General features: G+C 51.9%; 1 protein-coding gene across 1 annotated transcript; it reads right to left on the reverse strand.

The window, feature by feature from the left end:
• Positions 1-2,077: 2,077 nt before the first annotated feature.
• NEFH (neurofilament heavy chain) lies at positions 2,078-15,963 on the reverse strand. Its single transcript, XM_061602489.1, has 4 exons — positions 15,063-15,963; positions 7,877-8,076; positions 4,930-5,054; positions 2,078-3,716 (listed from the first exon to the last, which is right to left on the reverse strand). The coding sequence occupies exons 1-4, from the start codon at positions 15,961-15,963 to the stop codon at positions 2,162-2,164; spliced, it is 2,781 nt and encodes a 926-aa protein (XP_061458473.1). The 3' UTR covers positions 2,078-2,161.
• Positions 15,964-16,985: the final 1,022 nt, after the last annotated feature.

Genomic DNA, 16,985 nt, shown 5'->3' on the forward strand with positions numbered 1-16,985 from the left:
TTAAGGGTGCTGGGAATTTGTGGCTCTGGGGAAAACCACAGTTTCCAGGATTCTTTGGGGGAAGTCATGTGCGGTGGATGTGGTTTAAATGCATGAAGTGGAGCTGCCTTGTTGTGTCTAGTTTCTTTCACTGTACTAGTAAATGCAGCTTCTAATCAACAAGCAGAGATGCCCCTCGGTAACTGCTCTTAGACATCCCCAGAAAGGCTCATTCAAGTTCAGGAAAGGTTAATGGGACACATACACACCTTCCCAATGTTCTCTCCCATGTATTATTGCTTCCATATTTGAGAGAGAGACAGAGACTGTTTCCAGAGGGTCGCTATTTTGCAGGTGGGATTCAGTCATGTAGCAGCAAATTTGTGCAATTAAAGTGAGCACTTCCACACACACAAAAAAAAATCTGGGCTTTTTGCTGCAAGAAAAGTGATGGGGAAATGCATCAGAATGCATGGGATAACAATAAACCGCCCAGAGAGCTTCAGCTATGAGGCGGTATATAAGTACAATAAATAAATAAATAATAGCTTGATGTGACACTCCCCACAGATGAATCTGAATGAATGCCCAATAAATTGTCATATAACTTTCCCCGGCAGACTAGAAGCATGGGGAGACGTGTGTGTGTTGGTTGCTGAGCCAGTCTGAAAATACCGCCCCAGGGCAGAGCTAATTAGGAATAAAGGAAGCTGTTTTATACTGAGTAACACCAGAGGTCTGTCTAGCTCCATCTTGTCCACACTGACTGGCAGCAGCTCTCCAGCATTTCAGACAGGTCTCTTTCACCCCTACCGAGACACGCTAGGGATTAAACCTGCAAAGCAGATGCTCCGTGACTGAGCTTTGTGACCCTTCCCATTCCAGAAGCATTACACCACGGTGACCTACCTTTGCAAGAACATCCCTTCGGCTCAGGGATTCTGACAGCCCGATTAAAGGAACATAGGAACCTGCCTTATACTGGAGTATTTGTCCATTTAGCCCAATATTGTCTGCTCTGACTGGCAGTGACTCTCCAAGATCCTGCCAGAGAAATGCCTTTCCCATCACTTACTTCCTGATCCCTTTCCGTGGAGGTGCCAGGGACTGGAACGGGGACCTTCTGTGTGCAAAGTATGTGTTCCGCCACTGAGCTACGCCTCCTACAACCTCACTCCTCACACCCCAAAACAGGAAACCACAACACAATCAGCTCTTGGTTAGCATTTTTATTTGCTTTTATTGCACAGAAGCAACTGGAAGTGAACTTTTGAGGTGATGTAGTGCACTCCTCTTTTTTTCCTGTATGTGTGTGTGTGTGTGTGTGTGTGTGTGTGTACGCATGTTTGTGTATGTGATTGTTTACGACAGTGTTGGAGGGCACATCTATACTTCAAAAACCTAAACCGGTTGTTTCAACCAGTTTTAACCAGCATGGTGCCTTCCCCCAAAAGTGGTGGGAGCTGCTGCTCTGCATAAGGAATTCTGGTGAGAAATCCCTTCAGTACCCATGGTAAACTTGCATTTCCCAGGGTCCCTTGAGTATGGGGAAGATGAGGAAGCAAGGCAACGAAACTGGTTTTCAAACCATTTAGGTTTCTCGTATAAAGCACACCCTTAATGACCTTCCTCCCAAGACCAGCTATGGATGAAGCTCTCGACAGTGGCTACAAAGGAGTGTGTGGAAAATGAAGACAAGGCATTTTTGAAAAGATTGTTTTGGAATGCTCTAGCCTACGATACACCTCCCAAAGCATATATTTTGGCTCTAACTGCATACATTCGTTTATTGCGTTCAACCCATCATTGCCCCTCCTTGGAAATAAATGCACTTATTTGAAAAGGGCAGTCAAGTGTTGCTCCGGATTTCCCCCCACCCGCCTCTCCCCATTTTTAAATAAATTCAAGTGTTTAAATATGGCATTCTGCATATATCACATTCTGCTACGGAAGCTATCATAACATTATGGAACCATTCCTTTTTTTCACCTTTTGTGGCAGCTCGGTTCATTGCTCCTTTAGGGTGTTCTGCTTGTCTTTCACACAAACATATTGCTAACATGAGTTCCCTGTCTCGGCGAGCGAGAGTCACCACCCGCCTAAGCAAAAAATCTGGCCTTTCAAGGGCAAACGGGCACTCGTCCAGAGGCCGGGAGGGCCCTTGCGCAACTCCGCGTGCCGTTCACTTCTCGCTCTTCTTTGCTGTCTCATCCACCGTGGCGGCCACCCCCTTCTCTACGCCTTTGCTGTCTTTGGGGTCTGTGCCGGAGGACTTCTCCACTTTCTCTGCCTTGGGCTTGGTTGCTTTCCCCGCTTCCTTTGCCAGCTCAGCCTTGGGGATCTCTGCGGCCTCTTTGCTGGGCTCCTCCTTGGCCGCTTCTTTGGGTTTCACTTCGGCTTTGGGCTTCTCTTCCATCTCCTTCTTGGGCTCTTCTTTCTTTGCCTCCATCTTAGGTTTCTCCGCCTCCTTTTCGGCTGGTTTGCTTGGCTCTTTGGCCTTCACTTCTTTGGCCGGGGCCTTTGGCTCCGGCTCCTTCTTGCTGGTTTTCTCCGCTTCCTTCTCGGTCTCCGGTGTGGCCTTTGATGCCGGTGTGGCAGGCTCCTTTTCCTTCACCTTGTCATCCTCTGCCTTGGTGGCTGCCTCCTCCTCCTCTTCTAGGAAAGGCAGCTCTGGCTTGCTGGCTTCCTTCTCTTCCACCTTGCCCTTCTTCTCTTCCACCTTGGCTTCCGGTTTTGGCACATCCTTGGCCGGGCTTTCCTCTTCTTTCTTGCTCTCTTTCTTCTCCACTGCTTTCGTTTTCACTGCCTCTTTCTCCTCCTCCTTTCCCCCTTTCTCTTCTTTCACAGGGGCCTTGGCCTCCTCCGTGGGTGGCTTCCCTGGTTCCTTTTGGGGGGTAGTCTCCCTTTCAGGCGATTTGACCTTGGACGGCGGCATCTTGGCCTTTTCGGGAGACTTCGTCTCCTCCTTTTTGACCATCCCTGGAGATTTCAATTCCTCCTTTGTCGGGGTCGCTGCCTTTTCCGGTGATTTTGCCACCGGGGACTTTGCCGGCTGCTTGCTCGGAGGCTTGACCTTATCGGGAGACTTCGCTCCATCCTTGGTGGGCGCTGCAGCTTTTGCAGGAGCCTTGGCCTGGCCTGTGGTAGGGGAGGCCACCTTCTCAGGAGACTTTGCAGCTGCAGCCTGGGCCTCGTCCTTCGCTGGAGACTTCCCTTTGGCAGGGGATTTGGACTCCTCTTTTGCAGGGGAGGCGGCTGCTGGAGATTTGGGAGCCGGAGACTTGGCTTCATCCTTCACTGGCAACTTAAGCCTGTCTGGAGATTTGATTTCCTCTTTTGCTGCCGGTGTGGGCACCTTTGCTGGAGCTGCAGCTTCCTCTGCCTGTGGAGGCTTCTTTCCTTTTGCTGGCAACTTAGCGGCCTCTCCTCCTGCAAAGCCTCCCTTTCCTTCCTTTTTTGCCTTACCTTCCTCTCCTCCTCTTCCTCTCTCCTCCTCCTCCCCATTTTTCTCTCCCCCTTCTTCCTCTGTTACTTCTTCGGTCACTTGGACTTCCTCAGTCTGTTCTTCCACAATCACTGTCTCCTTCTCACACTTCTCCACCACTTTGATCTTTTCCTTGCTTTTGACCTTGATATGAGTGGAAATGCTGGGGGCCTTGGGGAGGGCTTCGGGGAAAGGGAAAGGGAAGGGGTCCATCCCAGCTCCCAGGCGGCATTCTTCGCCTTCCAGGAGTTTCCTGTTTCCAAAAGATGAGCAGGAGAGAGAAAGGAAGTCAGAACCTGGTATTCAGTCAGCTGCAAGTACTAGCTGCTATGCAGAAAACCAGGCGGGCATGCAACAACGTCTGTCTTTATTTTCCTTTGAATCTGAAGCTCCCTAATGGTGGGTGAAGAAAATTTATTTCCTCAGCCTCATCCCCCAAAAAGTTCCCTTTCCAAAAAAAATCCCTAAAAAAATGATGGCTAGAACTATTTCTAAATATACAAGGCAGTATCTATCATTCTCTTACCACTAGCACAAGGGCCCTTGCACTAGCCGACAACAGAGTGTAAAGGTTGCACAACAAAGGAATCCAACACAACAGTTGTGGTAGTGGAAGTTTGTGGAGCAGCTGGTTCTCGTTGGGCAATCTGTTGTACAACAGTATTTATTTATTAGATTTATATCCCTGCCCTTCCTCCCAGTAGGAGGAAGTACATTTTGGCAGTGTACGTCTGTTTTCCCTTGCACAACTGCCCATTCTTGCCACACAGAGGAGGGCCGGGATATCTTCTCGATCGTCCCAAAGTGCAGGACACCGAATAATGGGCTCAAGTTGCAGGAACCCAGATTTCGACTGGACATCAGGAAAAACTTCCTAACTGTTGGAGCCATTCGACAATGGAACCAATGACCTAGAGAGGTAGTGGGCTCTCCGACACTGGAGGCCTTCAAGAGGCAGCTGGACAGCCATCTGTTGGGAATGCTTTGATTTGGATTCCTGCTTTGAGCAGGGGGTTGGACTTGATGGCCTTAGAGGCGCTTCCAACTCTATTATGATTCTATTATTCTTGTTATACAATCTGTAGTGCAACAATCTTTGGCAATGTATTTATATTTTCCCTTGCACAACTGCAGATTCTCGTTGTGCAGCAATCTTTGGTGATGTCCTTGTGTTTTCCCTTGCACAACAATGTCCTGCCAACTCAACAAATATACCACTAAATGACTTTAACTTTGCGCTGCATCGGATACAGCCCACAGTCCAGAGTTGTCGTTGCTTGTAAACTAAACCCGAGGAAAGAGTGGGCTGAGGAGAGATGGAGTTAAAGAGCCATGGAAAACAGGACCCTGGGGAAGACTGGGAAGGAGGCATGAGTCTGTGCATGAAAGCATGAAGCAGGGAGGGTGTCCAAACGAGGAAGGGCTCAAGCCTTTGGGCAGCCGAGCAGGGGCGAATCGACACTTACCTGTAAGCCGCAATCTCTATATCCAGAGCCATCTTGACGTTAAGCAGGTCTTGGTATTCTCTCAGCTGGGCTGCCATCTCCCACTTGGTATTCCTCAGCTCATTATCCAGCTGTGCAATGGACTCCTGTAGAAGAGAGGCAAATGATTTCGCTAAGAAGCATTTTATGCCATGGAAGGAAACTCCCAGGGCCGGCCCTACTGTTGGGCAAGGCAAGACAGCTGCCTCGGGCAGATGATGCCAAGGGGCGGCAGTGAAGTGTTGGGGGACAGGGCAGTGTATGCCGCATGCCCTACACTCCTTTAAGCTAGACTGCTGGCATCAGGCACGGTGGAGGAAGTTGCCCTGTCACCAGTATTGGCTTCTATACATAGAAATTTGGGAGGGGGAGGCGGCGTGAGGAACCTTGTCCCACATTCAGTCTACAGGCCAGCCTTGCACAGGGCAATTGCATCTGCATTATTAGGTGCTGGAAGTGGGGCAAGAGCAATTCCTGTTTGGGTTCTTTTGTTTGTGTTCCAGAAGGAAGATAGAGTGAGGGTCCTCCAGCTGGCTAGGCTAGCCTACATTTACCTGTGCTGTTCTGTGCCTAACTTCTTTCCGTTGTAAACTGATACGCTCAGGGAAGCTGACCTGCCTCTCCTTCCTTTGTCGTCTTCTTCGACTGTCTGAGGAGAGAGGAGATGTCTCTGATTTTGCTCTTTCTCCTGAGCCTCGAGGGCAAGACCCACATCTGGCCATTGCGCCTCCAACTTAGTTAGCTAGTTAGAATTAGGTATGCCTTTCCTATCTACTATGTATTTCTATAAATAAAGTTATCGGTTTTATATCCCACACCTTGTGCAAGTGCAAGTGCATCCCAGGCAGCTGATAATGTAAAAAGGACAGCAATACAGTCACTGACAATGACAAAAAAAGTCTAAATAAACCCTAATAAGAATCTCTTATCTTTCTACTATTGCTATATTAGAGCTGACACCAGTATTTCCCAAAGAATTTGTAAGTGTCGAATTTGTCACGTTCACGTTTTTGCCACAACCAAACCATCCTTAGACTTTGCTGAGGAATTTCTAAGTGTTTGTTCTTTTGAAGTGTCCTTAAAAGATACATTTCAAAGGTAACGTTTGGAAAGGTCTTGAAATTAAAAGATCCAAAACTGACTTCCAGAAACAGGCTGCATTTGAGATTTCTGCAAAAGGTTGTGCCCACTGGATAACTCAGGATTGTATCCACCTAAGCCATGCTCCGAAGAGACCTATTGAAATGGATGGACTTAAATTAGTTGTGACTTCTTTACCCTGGGTTTCCTCTGAGTATGACTTACTCATGGCCACCAAGCTCTGAAAATTAAAGGCAGAGTCTCTGGGGTTTTCTGGGAATATCAGCTGGAGCTGGAGACAGAAAATGGATTTTCGGAGAGTTGAAGATGGTACGATAGCTGCCTCATTTCCGTTTTCTTATGTAGATGCATCCTCTCTTGCATACTGCTATCAACTCTGGTTAAGTAGGTTGTGTAGGTTTCTGGACCACTGACAAAACCTGCAAACCTATTTGGCCAAGGCAGATAACGGAATGAGCACCCTGTGGACAACGTTTCTTTTAAAGAACAAACCACTCTGGTCTGCCTCGAGCCCGAAAGAGCTTAACATGTCCTGGGTTATCATCAAGTTATACAGCTAAGATGGGGGGTTTCAATTCAGAACATAAGTCTAGATACATCTGTCCACCCCAAGGGTGGGGAACCCATGGCCCTCCGGAAGTGGCTGAACTATGGTCCCATCATCCCTTGCCATTGGCCATTCTGGCTGGATGTCACATCCAAGCCGGGGAGGGGAGTCCTCATCAGAGGAGGACCATGAGGAAAGGCCGTCTGCACCCAGGGTGAATTTGGCCTCTTGCATCAAGGCTGGCTGAACGGGTCCTAAGCCCGAGAAAGAGGTGTTGCCTCAAATGCCAGTTGGAAACCTACATCCAGAGAAGTGCCCAACTACAGGCCAAGGCTCCTCGTGAGTAAAGGTCTGGCTGAAGGTGGTTGATAAGAGTCAGCTGAGGTTGGGGGTGTGATTCCAGCAACTCCAGCTCAAAAACCCCAGTGTTTGGCTGAAACAGTATATATGTACTGGGTTCAGAGGAGAGCAACGAAGATGATCAGGGGACTGGAAACAAAGCCCTATGAGGAGAGACTGAAAGAACTGGGCATGTTTAGCCTGGGGAAGAGAAGACTGAGGGGAGATATGATAGCACTCTTCAAGTACAGGAAAGGTTGCCACACAGAGGAGGGCTGAGATCTTCTCCCAATCGTCCCAGAGTGCAGGACTTGGAATAATGGGCTCAAGTTGCAGGAAGCCAGATTTAGGCTGAACATCAGGAAAAGCTTCCTAAATGCTAGAGCAGTACGACAATGGAACCAATGACCTAGGGAGGTGGTGGGCTCTCCGACACCGGAGGCATTTGGGAGGCAGCCGAACAGCCACCTGTCGAATATGCTTTAACTTGGATTCCTGCACTGAGCAGGGGGGTGGACTAGATGGCCTTATAGGCACCTTCCATGATTCTATGATTCTACCAGCCCTGTACCTGACCTGTCTGCTGCTCTCCTGTTGACTCGAGACCTGACCATGCACTACCCCAAATCTGCCCCTCAACATGCGCTTGCCTTGCTTTGCCCACAGACTGCTTGGATCCGACCTTTGGACTGCTGTGACCCTGCCTGGCCCCTTTGCTGTGGACTCTGCTTGTTTGGACTCTGACTTTGGACTGGCCCTGGTTGCTGCCTGCCTTGGCGTTGCTGCTGGCAAGTCTCTCGCTTCCTCGGGAGCCTAGTGAGAACAGGACACTGAGGCTGAAGGGACCTGAAGCACAACGTAAGATCCGGCGGGCACCCAGGTGGGGAAGACAGTTGTAGGGAGTCGCCATGGGTCTCCAGCTCAGCCCCACTGCGTGCTTACCTGATAAGACAGGACGTCAACATGGTGGCAATCTTCTAAGTCAGCCCTCTGCCTCTCCAAGGACTCTTTCGTCCCCTTGAGAACTTCGAGCTCGGTCGTTTTGGATTGCAGCTGGTGGCGGTATTCAGAAATCTCATCCTGGGCCGTGCGGATGGCATCAGTGTTCACCTTGGCAGCTTCCGACAGCTTGTCCAGCCTCACTGCAATACAGGAAAGGAGAGAGATCATTTACCCCACCCTCATAAAGGTTGCTGGAAGATTGGCAAGTCAAAACGCAGGGAGAGATCTTCTTTGGGTACAGATAAATCTTGCTCTGTCCTTCGCACTCTACAACAGCAGTGGAGAACCTTTGTATGTGGACAGAAAAGCAATCTGTTCTTCCCTCTGCTGAATCCTCCTCTGAAGTGTTGTTGTTTTTTCCAGGTTTTCCTCCTCCCCTTCCTGTCTTTGTTCTCTGTTAGTTAGCAATGACTCCCTGAGTACAAGCTGCATGGCTGCTTCGCATGTATGACTTTATATCATAGTGTAGTGGTTAGAGCAGCCTTTCCCAACAACATCTGGTGGCCCACAATTCCCATCTTTCCTGACCATTGGCAATGCTGGCTGAGGCGGATGGGAGTTGTGGTCCAACAACACCTGGTGGCCCACTAGTTGGGAAAGGCTGGGAGACCAGGGTTCGAATCCCCACCCAGCCACGAAGCTCACTGGGTGACCTTGGGCCAGTCACTGCCTCTCAGCCCCAGAGGAAGGCGATGGTAAACCCCCTCTGAATACCACTTACCATGAAAACCCTACTCGTAGGGTCGCCATAAGTCAGAATCGACTTGAAGGCAGTACATTTACATTTCTTAAGAAACCTTACGTTTCTTTTGTTTTTCCAAGTACCAGTCTAAACAGACCAGTCAGTTATTTCATTTATATACCACCTTTGCTCCAAGGAGCTCAAGGTGGCATACATAGTCCCCCCCACCTTGTTTAATTTTCACAACAACCCTGTGAGGTAGGTTAGGCTGAGAGGCAGTGACTGGCCCAAGGTCACTGGCTGAGCTTCATGGCTGAATAGGGATTTGAACCCTGGTCTCCCAGGTCCTATTCCAGCACTCTAACACACTGGCTCCCTAAAAACATTATGACTCCTGGAACATAGGGAAGTCCTTGGTCTGTATAGCTCAGTTTTGTCTACACTGACTGGCAGTGGCTCTCTGGGGCTTGAGACAGGGAGTCTTTCCCACCTCTACCTGGAGATGCCATTGGGGCTTGAACCTGGGACCTTCTGCATGCAAGGCAGGTGCTCCACCACTGAGCTATGGCCCTTTCCTGTACTCCATTGCAATATGTATATATGAAAATGAAAACCGTAAGAGAACTGTGTTAATTCCTCTTGCGTGCCTGGATGGAGAGACAGAGGTGTGTGTGCAGAAACCTTTGAATTGTGCATGGTTTGAAAGCAAGGTTGGCATCTGTTGCTCCACCCACTTTTTTCTTTTGGCCCCTCCCACCGCCGATACGTGATTCCCTGGAATCTTGCTCAAGCATTCTCTCTCCAGCTTCCATGTTTGGACTACAGTTCCCATCAGCCCCAGCTGGCAGAGTTGGCGAAAGGTGGGGGCAAGGGAGGAGGAAGAGCAGACATTATGGGAACCCTCCAGCCTTCCCCCTCCAGCACTTCACTTCCTGAGATGACAGGGTGGTCCAGCCCCCTATGCTGGGTTCTGCAACATGATTCAGCATCTTCTTAATCAGCACCTAGGCAAGTTCCAGGGGCAAATGTGCTGGGCACTTATAATGCTGTTTCTTAAAGAGATTTTTTAAAAAAATGAAAATAGAATGGTTTTGCATTTATTTTGCCATGTTGAAAACTGCTGTTCAGGTTTAAGAGAAGACATTTTGCTCTCAAATGGCCAGCGTGCCCTGCAAAAATATTCCCTCTGCAAAAATACCTATTTGAATATGCTGTTTCCCTCTCTTGTCTGTATTTTTGTATGATCTAATACAAAAACCATTGTATTTAATTTTTGTACTTAATACAAAAATCTGGGTTGTATCCAATCCTACTCAGAGTAGACCCATTGAAACTGATGGATATGGCTGACTTGGTCCATGAATTTCAGTGTGGTCTACTCTGAGTAGGGCTAGCATTGGCTACAACCCTCTGCATGTACAGCATCAGTGAACTATAAGGGATACAGCCCTGGATATACATAAGTCCTGATTATTTAATAGATTCAGCTGGGATTTCTTAGCTCAGAGATGCAGAGGAGGCATCCTATGAAAGGATCACTGTCACTGAATTGCCATATGTATGCAATCTGTGCGCCCAAATCAATTCTGATTGTTTTTCTCTGAATCTGTTCACCTGTACTGAGGTGCTGAAGGATTTTTCTTTTAGCTGGATTAATTAATTAATAATCTAAACATACCCCAAGAAAAAAAATTTTTTTTTTTAGGAACTGTTTGAGACCCATTGTTAAGTGGCTATTCTCTGCTCTCCTAATCTCTGCTCATAATGCATATTTAACTTGCGGAACTCCCCTCCACTAGGTGGGTAACAGCCATTGTCTTCGGAAGGTTTAAAAAGGTTTTTGATGAATGCAGGATGCATTTTTCTGTTAATGGCTGGGGACAGGTCTGTTACTGGCTCATCATGATAACTCGGTGATACCTCCACATTCAAAGACAGTCTGCCTCTGAATAATGTATAGGGACACAGGAAAGCTTCCTTTCACTGAGCCAGGCCACTGGTCCATCTAGCGCAGTATTGTCAACTCTGACTGGCCTTGGCTTTCCAGGATTTCAGGCAAGGGACATGCCCTGCCCTCCCTGGAGATGGGACCTTCTGAGGGCAGAGCAGACCTTATGGAGGGGATTTTTGCCATGATCAATTCCAGATTGGAGACCATAGAAAGGCGATATGGGAGGAGAATGGTTGGGAAGAGGGGAGAGCCAAACAGCATGGTCAGAAAAAGGCTGCCTCATTCAAGTGATATCAGAGGGCAAGGAACCTTTCAATCCTCATGAAAATAAATGAATGGGATCCTGAGAAATGGAAGCTGTCATGGACTCACATTTCCTGCACTGTGAAAAATAAGACTGCACTTAGAATCTGGCCTCTGTGTCTGTCTCAGAACTGTGTTCGTAAAATGTGGACAATAGTGACCTACCTCGTAGGGTTAGTGTGCAGGTGCAGGCTAATATTGCAGCGCAACTGGTATGTGGAGACTTGTGTATGAATTGTGATTTAAGGAGATTTTACTTAAGAGGCCAGATTCTGGGCTTGGAGACGATGGTGCTAAGGGAAGAGAAGGGTCCAACACAGCCCCACATATGGAAAGTTGAGGAGGGCGCATGCTGAATCCCTCTGAGTAGAGTGGGAATACGATGCTATAGGAAACGATCTGGTACCAGAAGAACAAAATAATGCCCTGTCCCTGGGAGAAGGTGTGTTGCAGCTGGACTCCAGCGTGCAGAAAGGAAGTCAGTCAGGGAGGTTATCCGTTTCTGTTCCTGTACAACAGCCATCCAAAGAGATGACTTTTCTGAGGGGCAGAATCAGTCCTCCGCCTCTTTGTGGCCCAGATCACTCTCCACTTGCTGGCGTACAGTTGGAATCTGCAACATTAACATAGCAGTCGATGAGAGTGCTCCTGTTCAGGGTTCCAGCCGACCGTGCCCTCCTCCAGGATCCTCTTAAGCCGCAAGGGGCTCAAGCAGGCCAATTTACCCTCTGCCTTCCTGGTTTCTGGCCTGCTGTCTCGCCAACAGACACTCAATATTTTGCCACTCCTGGAGGCCACTCCTGGAGGCACGTTGGAGGTGGCACACAGGATGCTGGCCTAGATGATCCTTTGGCCTGACGCAGCAGGGCTTTTTTTGTGTTCCCTTCTTTTGGAGGCTTATTGGCCCGTTTTCCTCTCTCTGTGTGTATGTTCTCCTCAGACAGAGCCAGTTGCTTGGTGAGACCAGAAGTGTAGTCATCCAGGGTTGTGAGGGGTGGTAGACCCCTTACATTTTTGGGAGCAGGGTCCCTCTGTACAAACCAGTCATCATGAAAGGGGAGCGTATTAGCCACTGAGAAGAGTCCTCATGCTTTCCTGCCAACTGGAGGTAATCAGAGCAAAAGGAGGTGAGTCAGCCACTGAGAAGAGTCTTCTCAGTAGTTAACACACAGCCTCCCCTTTCAAGCTGATTGGCTCCTAGGGACATCTGTTGTAGTGGAGTGCTGACATGGAGAGCAAGGGAGATGAGAAAACGTGAGAAATGGGTATAGCTGTGAAGGGGCGTGATGTGACTCTCATGAAGGGGCCCTGCACTTCTGAATTTGCCACTGCACCACTGGTTGAGACCAAGGTCTCCAGCTTGGATCCTTGGCCCACGTTCCTGCAGCCGCCTCCAGGCCCCCTGCCACATATCATAAAGACGTAGAGTGGGAGGACAGAGCCGGGAGCTGCCAGACTAAAGAACGGCAAGGGAACCAGGCGACCACTGTGTGCAGATTGACTAAGCATGGGCTGCAGCAACAACTTGGTTTTCCCCGTCTGTGGGAGGGGGGAAAGTATGTTCCTTCTGCTAACTTCCAGCAACAGGGACTCCAAGCAGGGTGGAAATTAAGAGAGAAGTCCGTTCCCCCGCCCCACGCCGCCCCACCCCAATCCTAGAAATATATTGTGCCCTTGTGATCAGAGCCTGAAGCGTCCCGTACTACATGAGCGGAAGCAGCAAGGTCAGGACCCTGGACAGCAGCCTAAAGGAGCCGGGTCAGCACCCTGGACAGCGTCACTATTTCCCACGTCGGTCGTCGCGACCGAGCAAGGCGACTGTTGCCCTAAAAAACAGCAGGATCAGCACCCTCGATGGCGGCACCCGGCCTCGTCGCGCAAGCCTCGCTACCCTCGGGGGCCGTGAATGCGGTTTAGCATTGGGGGGGGGAGGAGAGCTGGGGTCGATTCTGGGAATGTGCTTTTGCTGCAGTCCCTGGCTCCATCCCGTGATTGGGGGGTGGGGGGCGGAAAGGCCCCTGTGTAGGGGGAAGGGCCCTGGTAGAGCAGACCCTGGACAGCCGTTGCCAGCCAGTGCAGACAGTATTAAGCTACAGGGACCGAATGGGTCTGACTCAGGAAAAAACAGCTCCCCGTCTTCCTCAAGTCCAAGAAGGGCTTGCCTAGAGCTGCAGCCGATCCCGACTGTTGCAGCCTTTCCTGGCCGCCCCGACCACCCACTCACCCACCCACGCCCACTTCAGCTCGCCTCTTCTCTGCCCACAGCCAGCTGAATCGGGAGGTTTGGAGATATCCCTGGGGATAGTAGGAAGAGGTGACCAAGGGGGCGTTGCCAGGGGATCGGGCCCAGGGAATTTCCCCGGGGGGGGGCGGTGCTGGAATAGAAGCCAGCCACGCTGCACCAGCCCGGCAACTGCACCCCTCCTCGCCGCGCCCCCGCCCCCGCGGGCGCTGACTTCGGCCTCAAGTTACTGCAAGACGCAATGGCTGACTCAGCAGAGACTGCGGAGCGGCGCCAGGCGCCCAGACAGAGCCCCCCCCCCACGCACACACCTCGTCCCCCAGCAAGGTTACCGCCAGCCTCCTCCCACCCCGCCCCACTTTCTGCAGCAAGGCAGATAGGCTAGGATCTGCCCTTTAGAGGCACCTCTGCAGTTCGCCTGGGTTGGGTGACTTCCATTCAACACTCTCTCTTCCCCCTCCCCAATCAGTAAACTTAGAGAGTCGCAATTCTTCCTCCCGCGTGCAAGGGCCTGCGAATCTCGACGCCCCCCATTCTAAAGAGAATCTATCCCGCTTCGTTTCACATTGAGGGAAGACACGAATTCATTTTCTTCCTGCAGAAATTGCTCCCCCCACAAGCAAATTAATGAGGGGAGACCTCTTGATTCTTCCCCCTCCTTCAAGAATGACAGTGCAACGCCCTCCTCCCACCCCTGTCCACAGTTCCGAACCAAGGACCCTCTCTCCATCAGCCCCCCCCCCGTTTCCTAGTCCTTGGGATCTAGGCTAGTGTGTCTGGCGCGTTACCGGACCTCTTCCTCAATGTACCCCCCAATTCAACAACTCCTTCGGGGATATGACCCATTCTTGCTCCAACCTCTGCCAAGGGCTAATCCCCCCCCCAGGAATGCCTCTTCTCCTGTCCACTGCATTGGCCAGCAACAAATACCCCCTCCGCCCAGTTCGTCTGCTTCCTTGTCTATCTTTACTTTGGGGGGGGGTCTCAGCCTCACCCTTAGGGGGTGGGAAAAATATATCGGAGAGCAGAACAGAACTTCTCCAGACTAAAGCTAGATAGCCTTGTTGGGGACAGCGAAGTAGGGACACGCCCCCATTGCAAAGTCTTCCTTTGCAGGGAGCCCCACCCCCCATGACAAAGTCTCAGTTTTGCAGCCTTGTGGCTCACCATGGAATGCCACTCCCCCTCCCAACGCACAGAACAGCCCCCCCCCCTGCATTTGGAAGTTCCTCCTTTCGATACATTTTGGTCTCCCCTTTCTTTGGTGGGAAGGGGGTGCATTGGGGCAGGCACGCCGTTTCAGTGTTCAGGGGTAGGGGGCGAAGGAATCCAAGGTGCAGCTCCTCTATGTGTGTGAGAGAGAGAGTGAATGAATGAGAAAGAGAGAGAGGATTCCCATAGAGTTTTCACAGCCTGCCCTTGAATACATCCAAGATAAAATTGCTCTTTTAAAATATAAATATATATGTTTTAGAAAGAACAGAAGTGAATTTTACAAGCGTTCGTTCCTTTTCACACATAACAACAGTAATTATTGAATTGCAATTATTATAACATATTGCTGCGTCTAAACGAATTAGGAGGCAGATATTGAAATAACAGACAATTCATCGTTGCTCTTTGGGGACGGGGAGGTAAAAGGGCCCTTAATGAAACCCACAAGCCCCACACCCTCCCCAAACGACCCTCCAGCCACCTAAAAGAGCAGCTGGGTCGCAGGAGAGGAAATGCCCCCTCAGTCCCTACCCCCGTTATCGGATGAGGCCGCTCTTTCTCCGCTGCTGCCTGCTTGGGTGATCCTCCGGCGTCCCCCCTTCCCTCGGTGAAGTCGCTGGCCCCGGGGAAGCCCTTTCCGGCTGCAGCCGCTGGGATGGTTCTCCACCCGCCCAGTCCCTCCCTTGTTCCCCGGCGGCCCGCCCTTCCTGCCGCCCGCCCCGTCGAGACTCACCTCGGAACCACTCCTCGGACTGGAGCGAGCTCTTGACGGCGTGCCCGTCCAGCTGGGCGCGGATCTCCTTGAGGGCGGAGGTGACGTCGGAGCGGAGGAAGGCGTCGCGGGCCTGGAAGGCCACCTGGACGGCGCCGCTGCCCTGGATCTGGAGGAGCAGCTCGGCCACCTCCTCCTCGTGGCTGCGGTGCAGGAAGAGGCTCTCGTCGCGCAGGGCCTGCAGCTTCTTCTCCAGATCTCCCTTGGCCAGGTGGGCCTCGTCGGCGAACTTGCCCAGGGCCCGGATGGCCGCTTCCGTCTCTTCGCGCTGCCGGGCCTCGTCGTCCAGGCGCTGCCGAAGGTGGGCCACGTCGTCTTCCAGATGCTCCTGCTCCAGCTGCAGCTGCCCCTTCTCGGCTCTCAGCTGGACCAGCGAGCCGCGCATGTCGCGGATCTCCCGCTCGTAGAGCTCCCCGATGGCGGAGCGCCCGGCCTGCTGCTGCCGCAGCGCCGCCGCCTCGGCCTCCAGCCGCTGGTTCTGCACCTCCAGCGCCCGCACCTTGTCGATGTAGCCGGCGAAGCGGTCGTTGAGCGCCTGCAGCACCTCCTTCTCGTTGCGCCCGCGCAGGTCGCCGTTCAGCGAGGACTCCAAGCTGTCTGTCGAGGAGCCCAGCTGGCTCAGCGCAGCGGCAGCCGCGGGCGACGAAGCCGCCGCCAGGCGCCGGTAGCTGGAGACGGAGACGGCGCCGGCCGTCGAGCCCCGCGACCACGACTGCGAGTGGAAGCCGCTGGACGCCAGCGAGCCGCCCGAGCGGGAGGCAGAGTAGCGGGCCCCGACGCCGCTGCCGAAGACGGGCTCCTTGCGGAACGAGGGGCCGGTTGCCGGGCCGGCGAAGAGCGGGTCCATGCCATAGCTCATCATGGTGGCGGCGGCGCTGTCGGAGCGACACGCCAGAGAAGCTACTGCGGCAGACGTTAGCCGGCGGCTCTTATATACCCGGCTGCTGCTGCTGCCGCCGCCGGCAAACTTCCCAGGGCCGCCCCTTCTGCGAGAAAAGGAGGGGGAGAGGAGGGGAGGAGAAGCCGCTTCTTCCCCCCCATGCACCTCTCCCCACATCACCCCCTCCCCCTCCAGTGAGATCCTCAAGAGCTTGCCTGCCATTTCATAAGTTGCGGGGGCTCTAAGCTGTGCAGCTGCTCCTAACGCAAGACATATGGAGGAGGTTTGAAGGTCCCGGGGCTCACCCCAGCTTGCAATATGTGGGGTTTAATTGTTTTTGAAAGGTTCCCGGGGGCTTACGTCTCCTCCCCCCTCCCTAACTTGAGGTATGTGATGGTTTGATTTCATTTAAAAGGTTCCGGGGCTCACCTCTGTTCCCCCCCCATTCCCCCAGGGACAACCTTCGGGAGTACGCATACCAGTGGGGGGCGTGGCTAGAGACAGAAAGTGGGCGGGGCAACAGAGGGGACTCTGGCCCTTGCGCAGCAGGATAGATTCCAGACAATCCCAAGTCAAGAGGCTTCTACACAGGCCCACCCTCTGTCCGCCATGCAAGCAAACAAGAGGGATCATCACAGTCCAAAGAGACGGCCCAGCCAGGCACAAGCACTGGAGAAGAGGAAGTGGCCTTATCCTGAGTAACACCCTGGTCCATCTCGCTCAGTATTGTCTACACTGACCGGCAGCGGCTCTCCAGGCTTTCAGGCAGGGGATATTCCCAGCCCTACCTGGAGATGCTACCGGGGATTGAACTGGGGCCTTCTGTTTGCAAAGCACCCTCCTACTGAGCCATGGATGGACCACCTTCCAGTCAATCTTATGGCGACCCTACGAATGGGGTTTTCATGGTAAGCGGTATTCAGAGGGGGTTTCCCATTGCCTTCCTCTGAGGCTGAGAGGCAGTGACTGGCCCAAGGTCACCCAGTGAGCTTCGTGGCTGTGTG

Source organism: Rhineura floridana, chromosome 19 (assembly GCF_030035675.1).
Source record: "Rhineura floridana isolate rRhiFlo1 chromosome 19, rRhiFlo1.hap2, whole genome shotgun sequence".
In the NCBI taxonomy this organism is placed as follows: domain Eukaryota; kingdom Metazoa; phylum Chordata; class Lepidosauria; order Squamata; family Rhineuridae; genus Rhineura; species Rhineura floridana.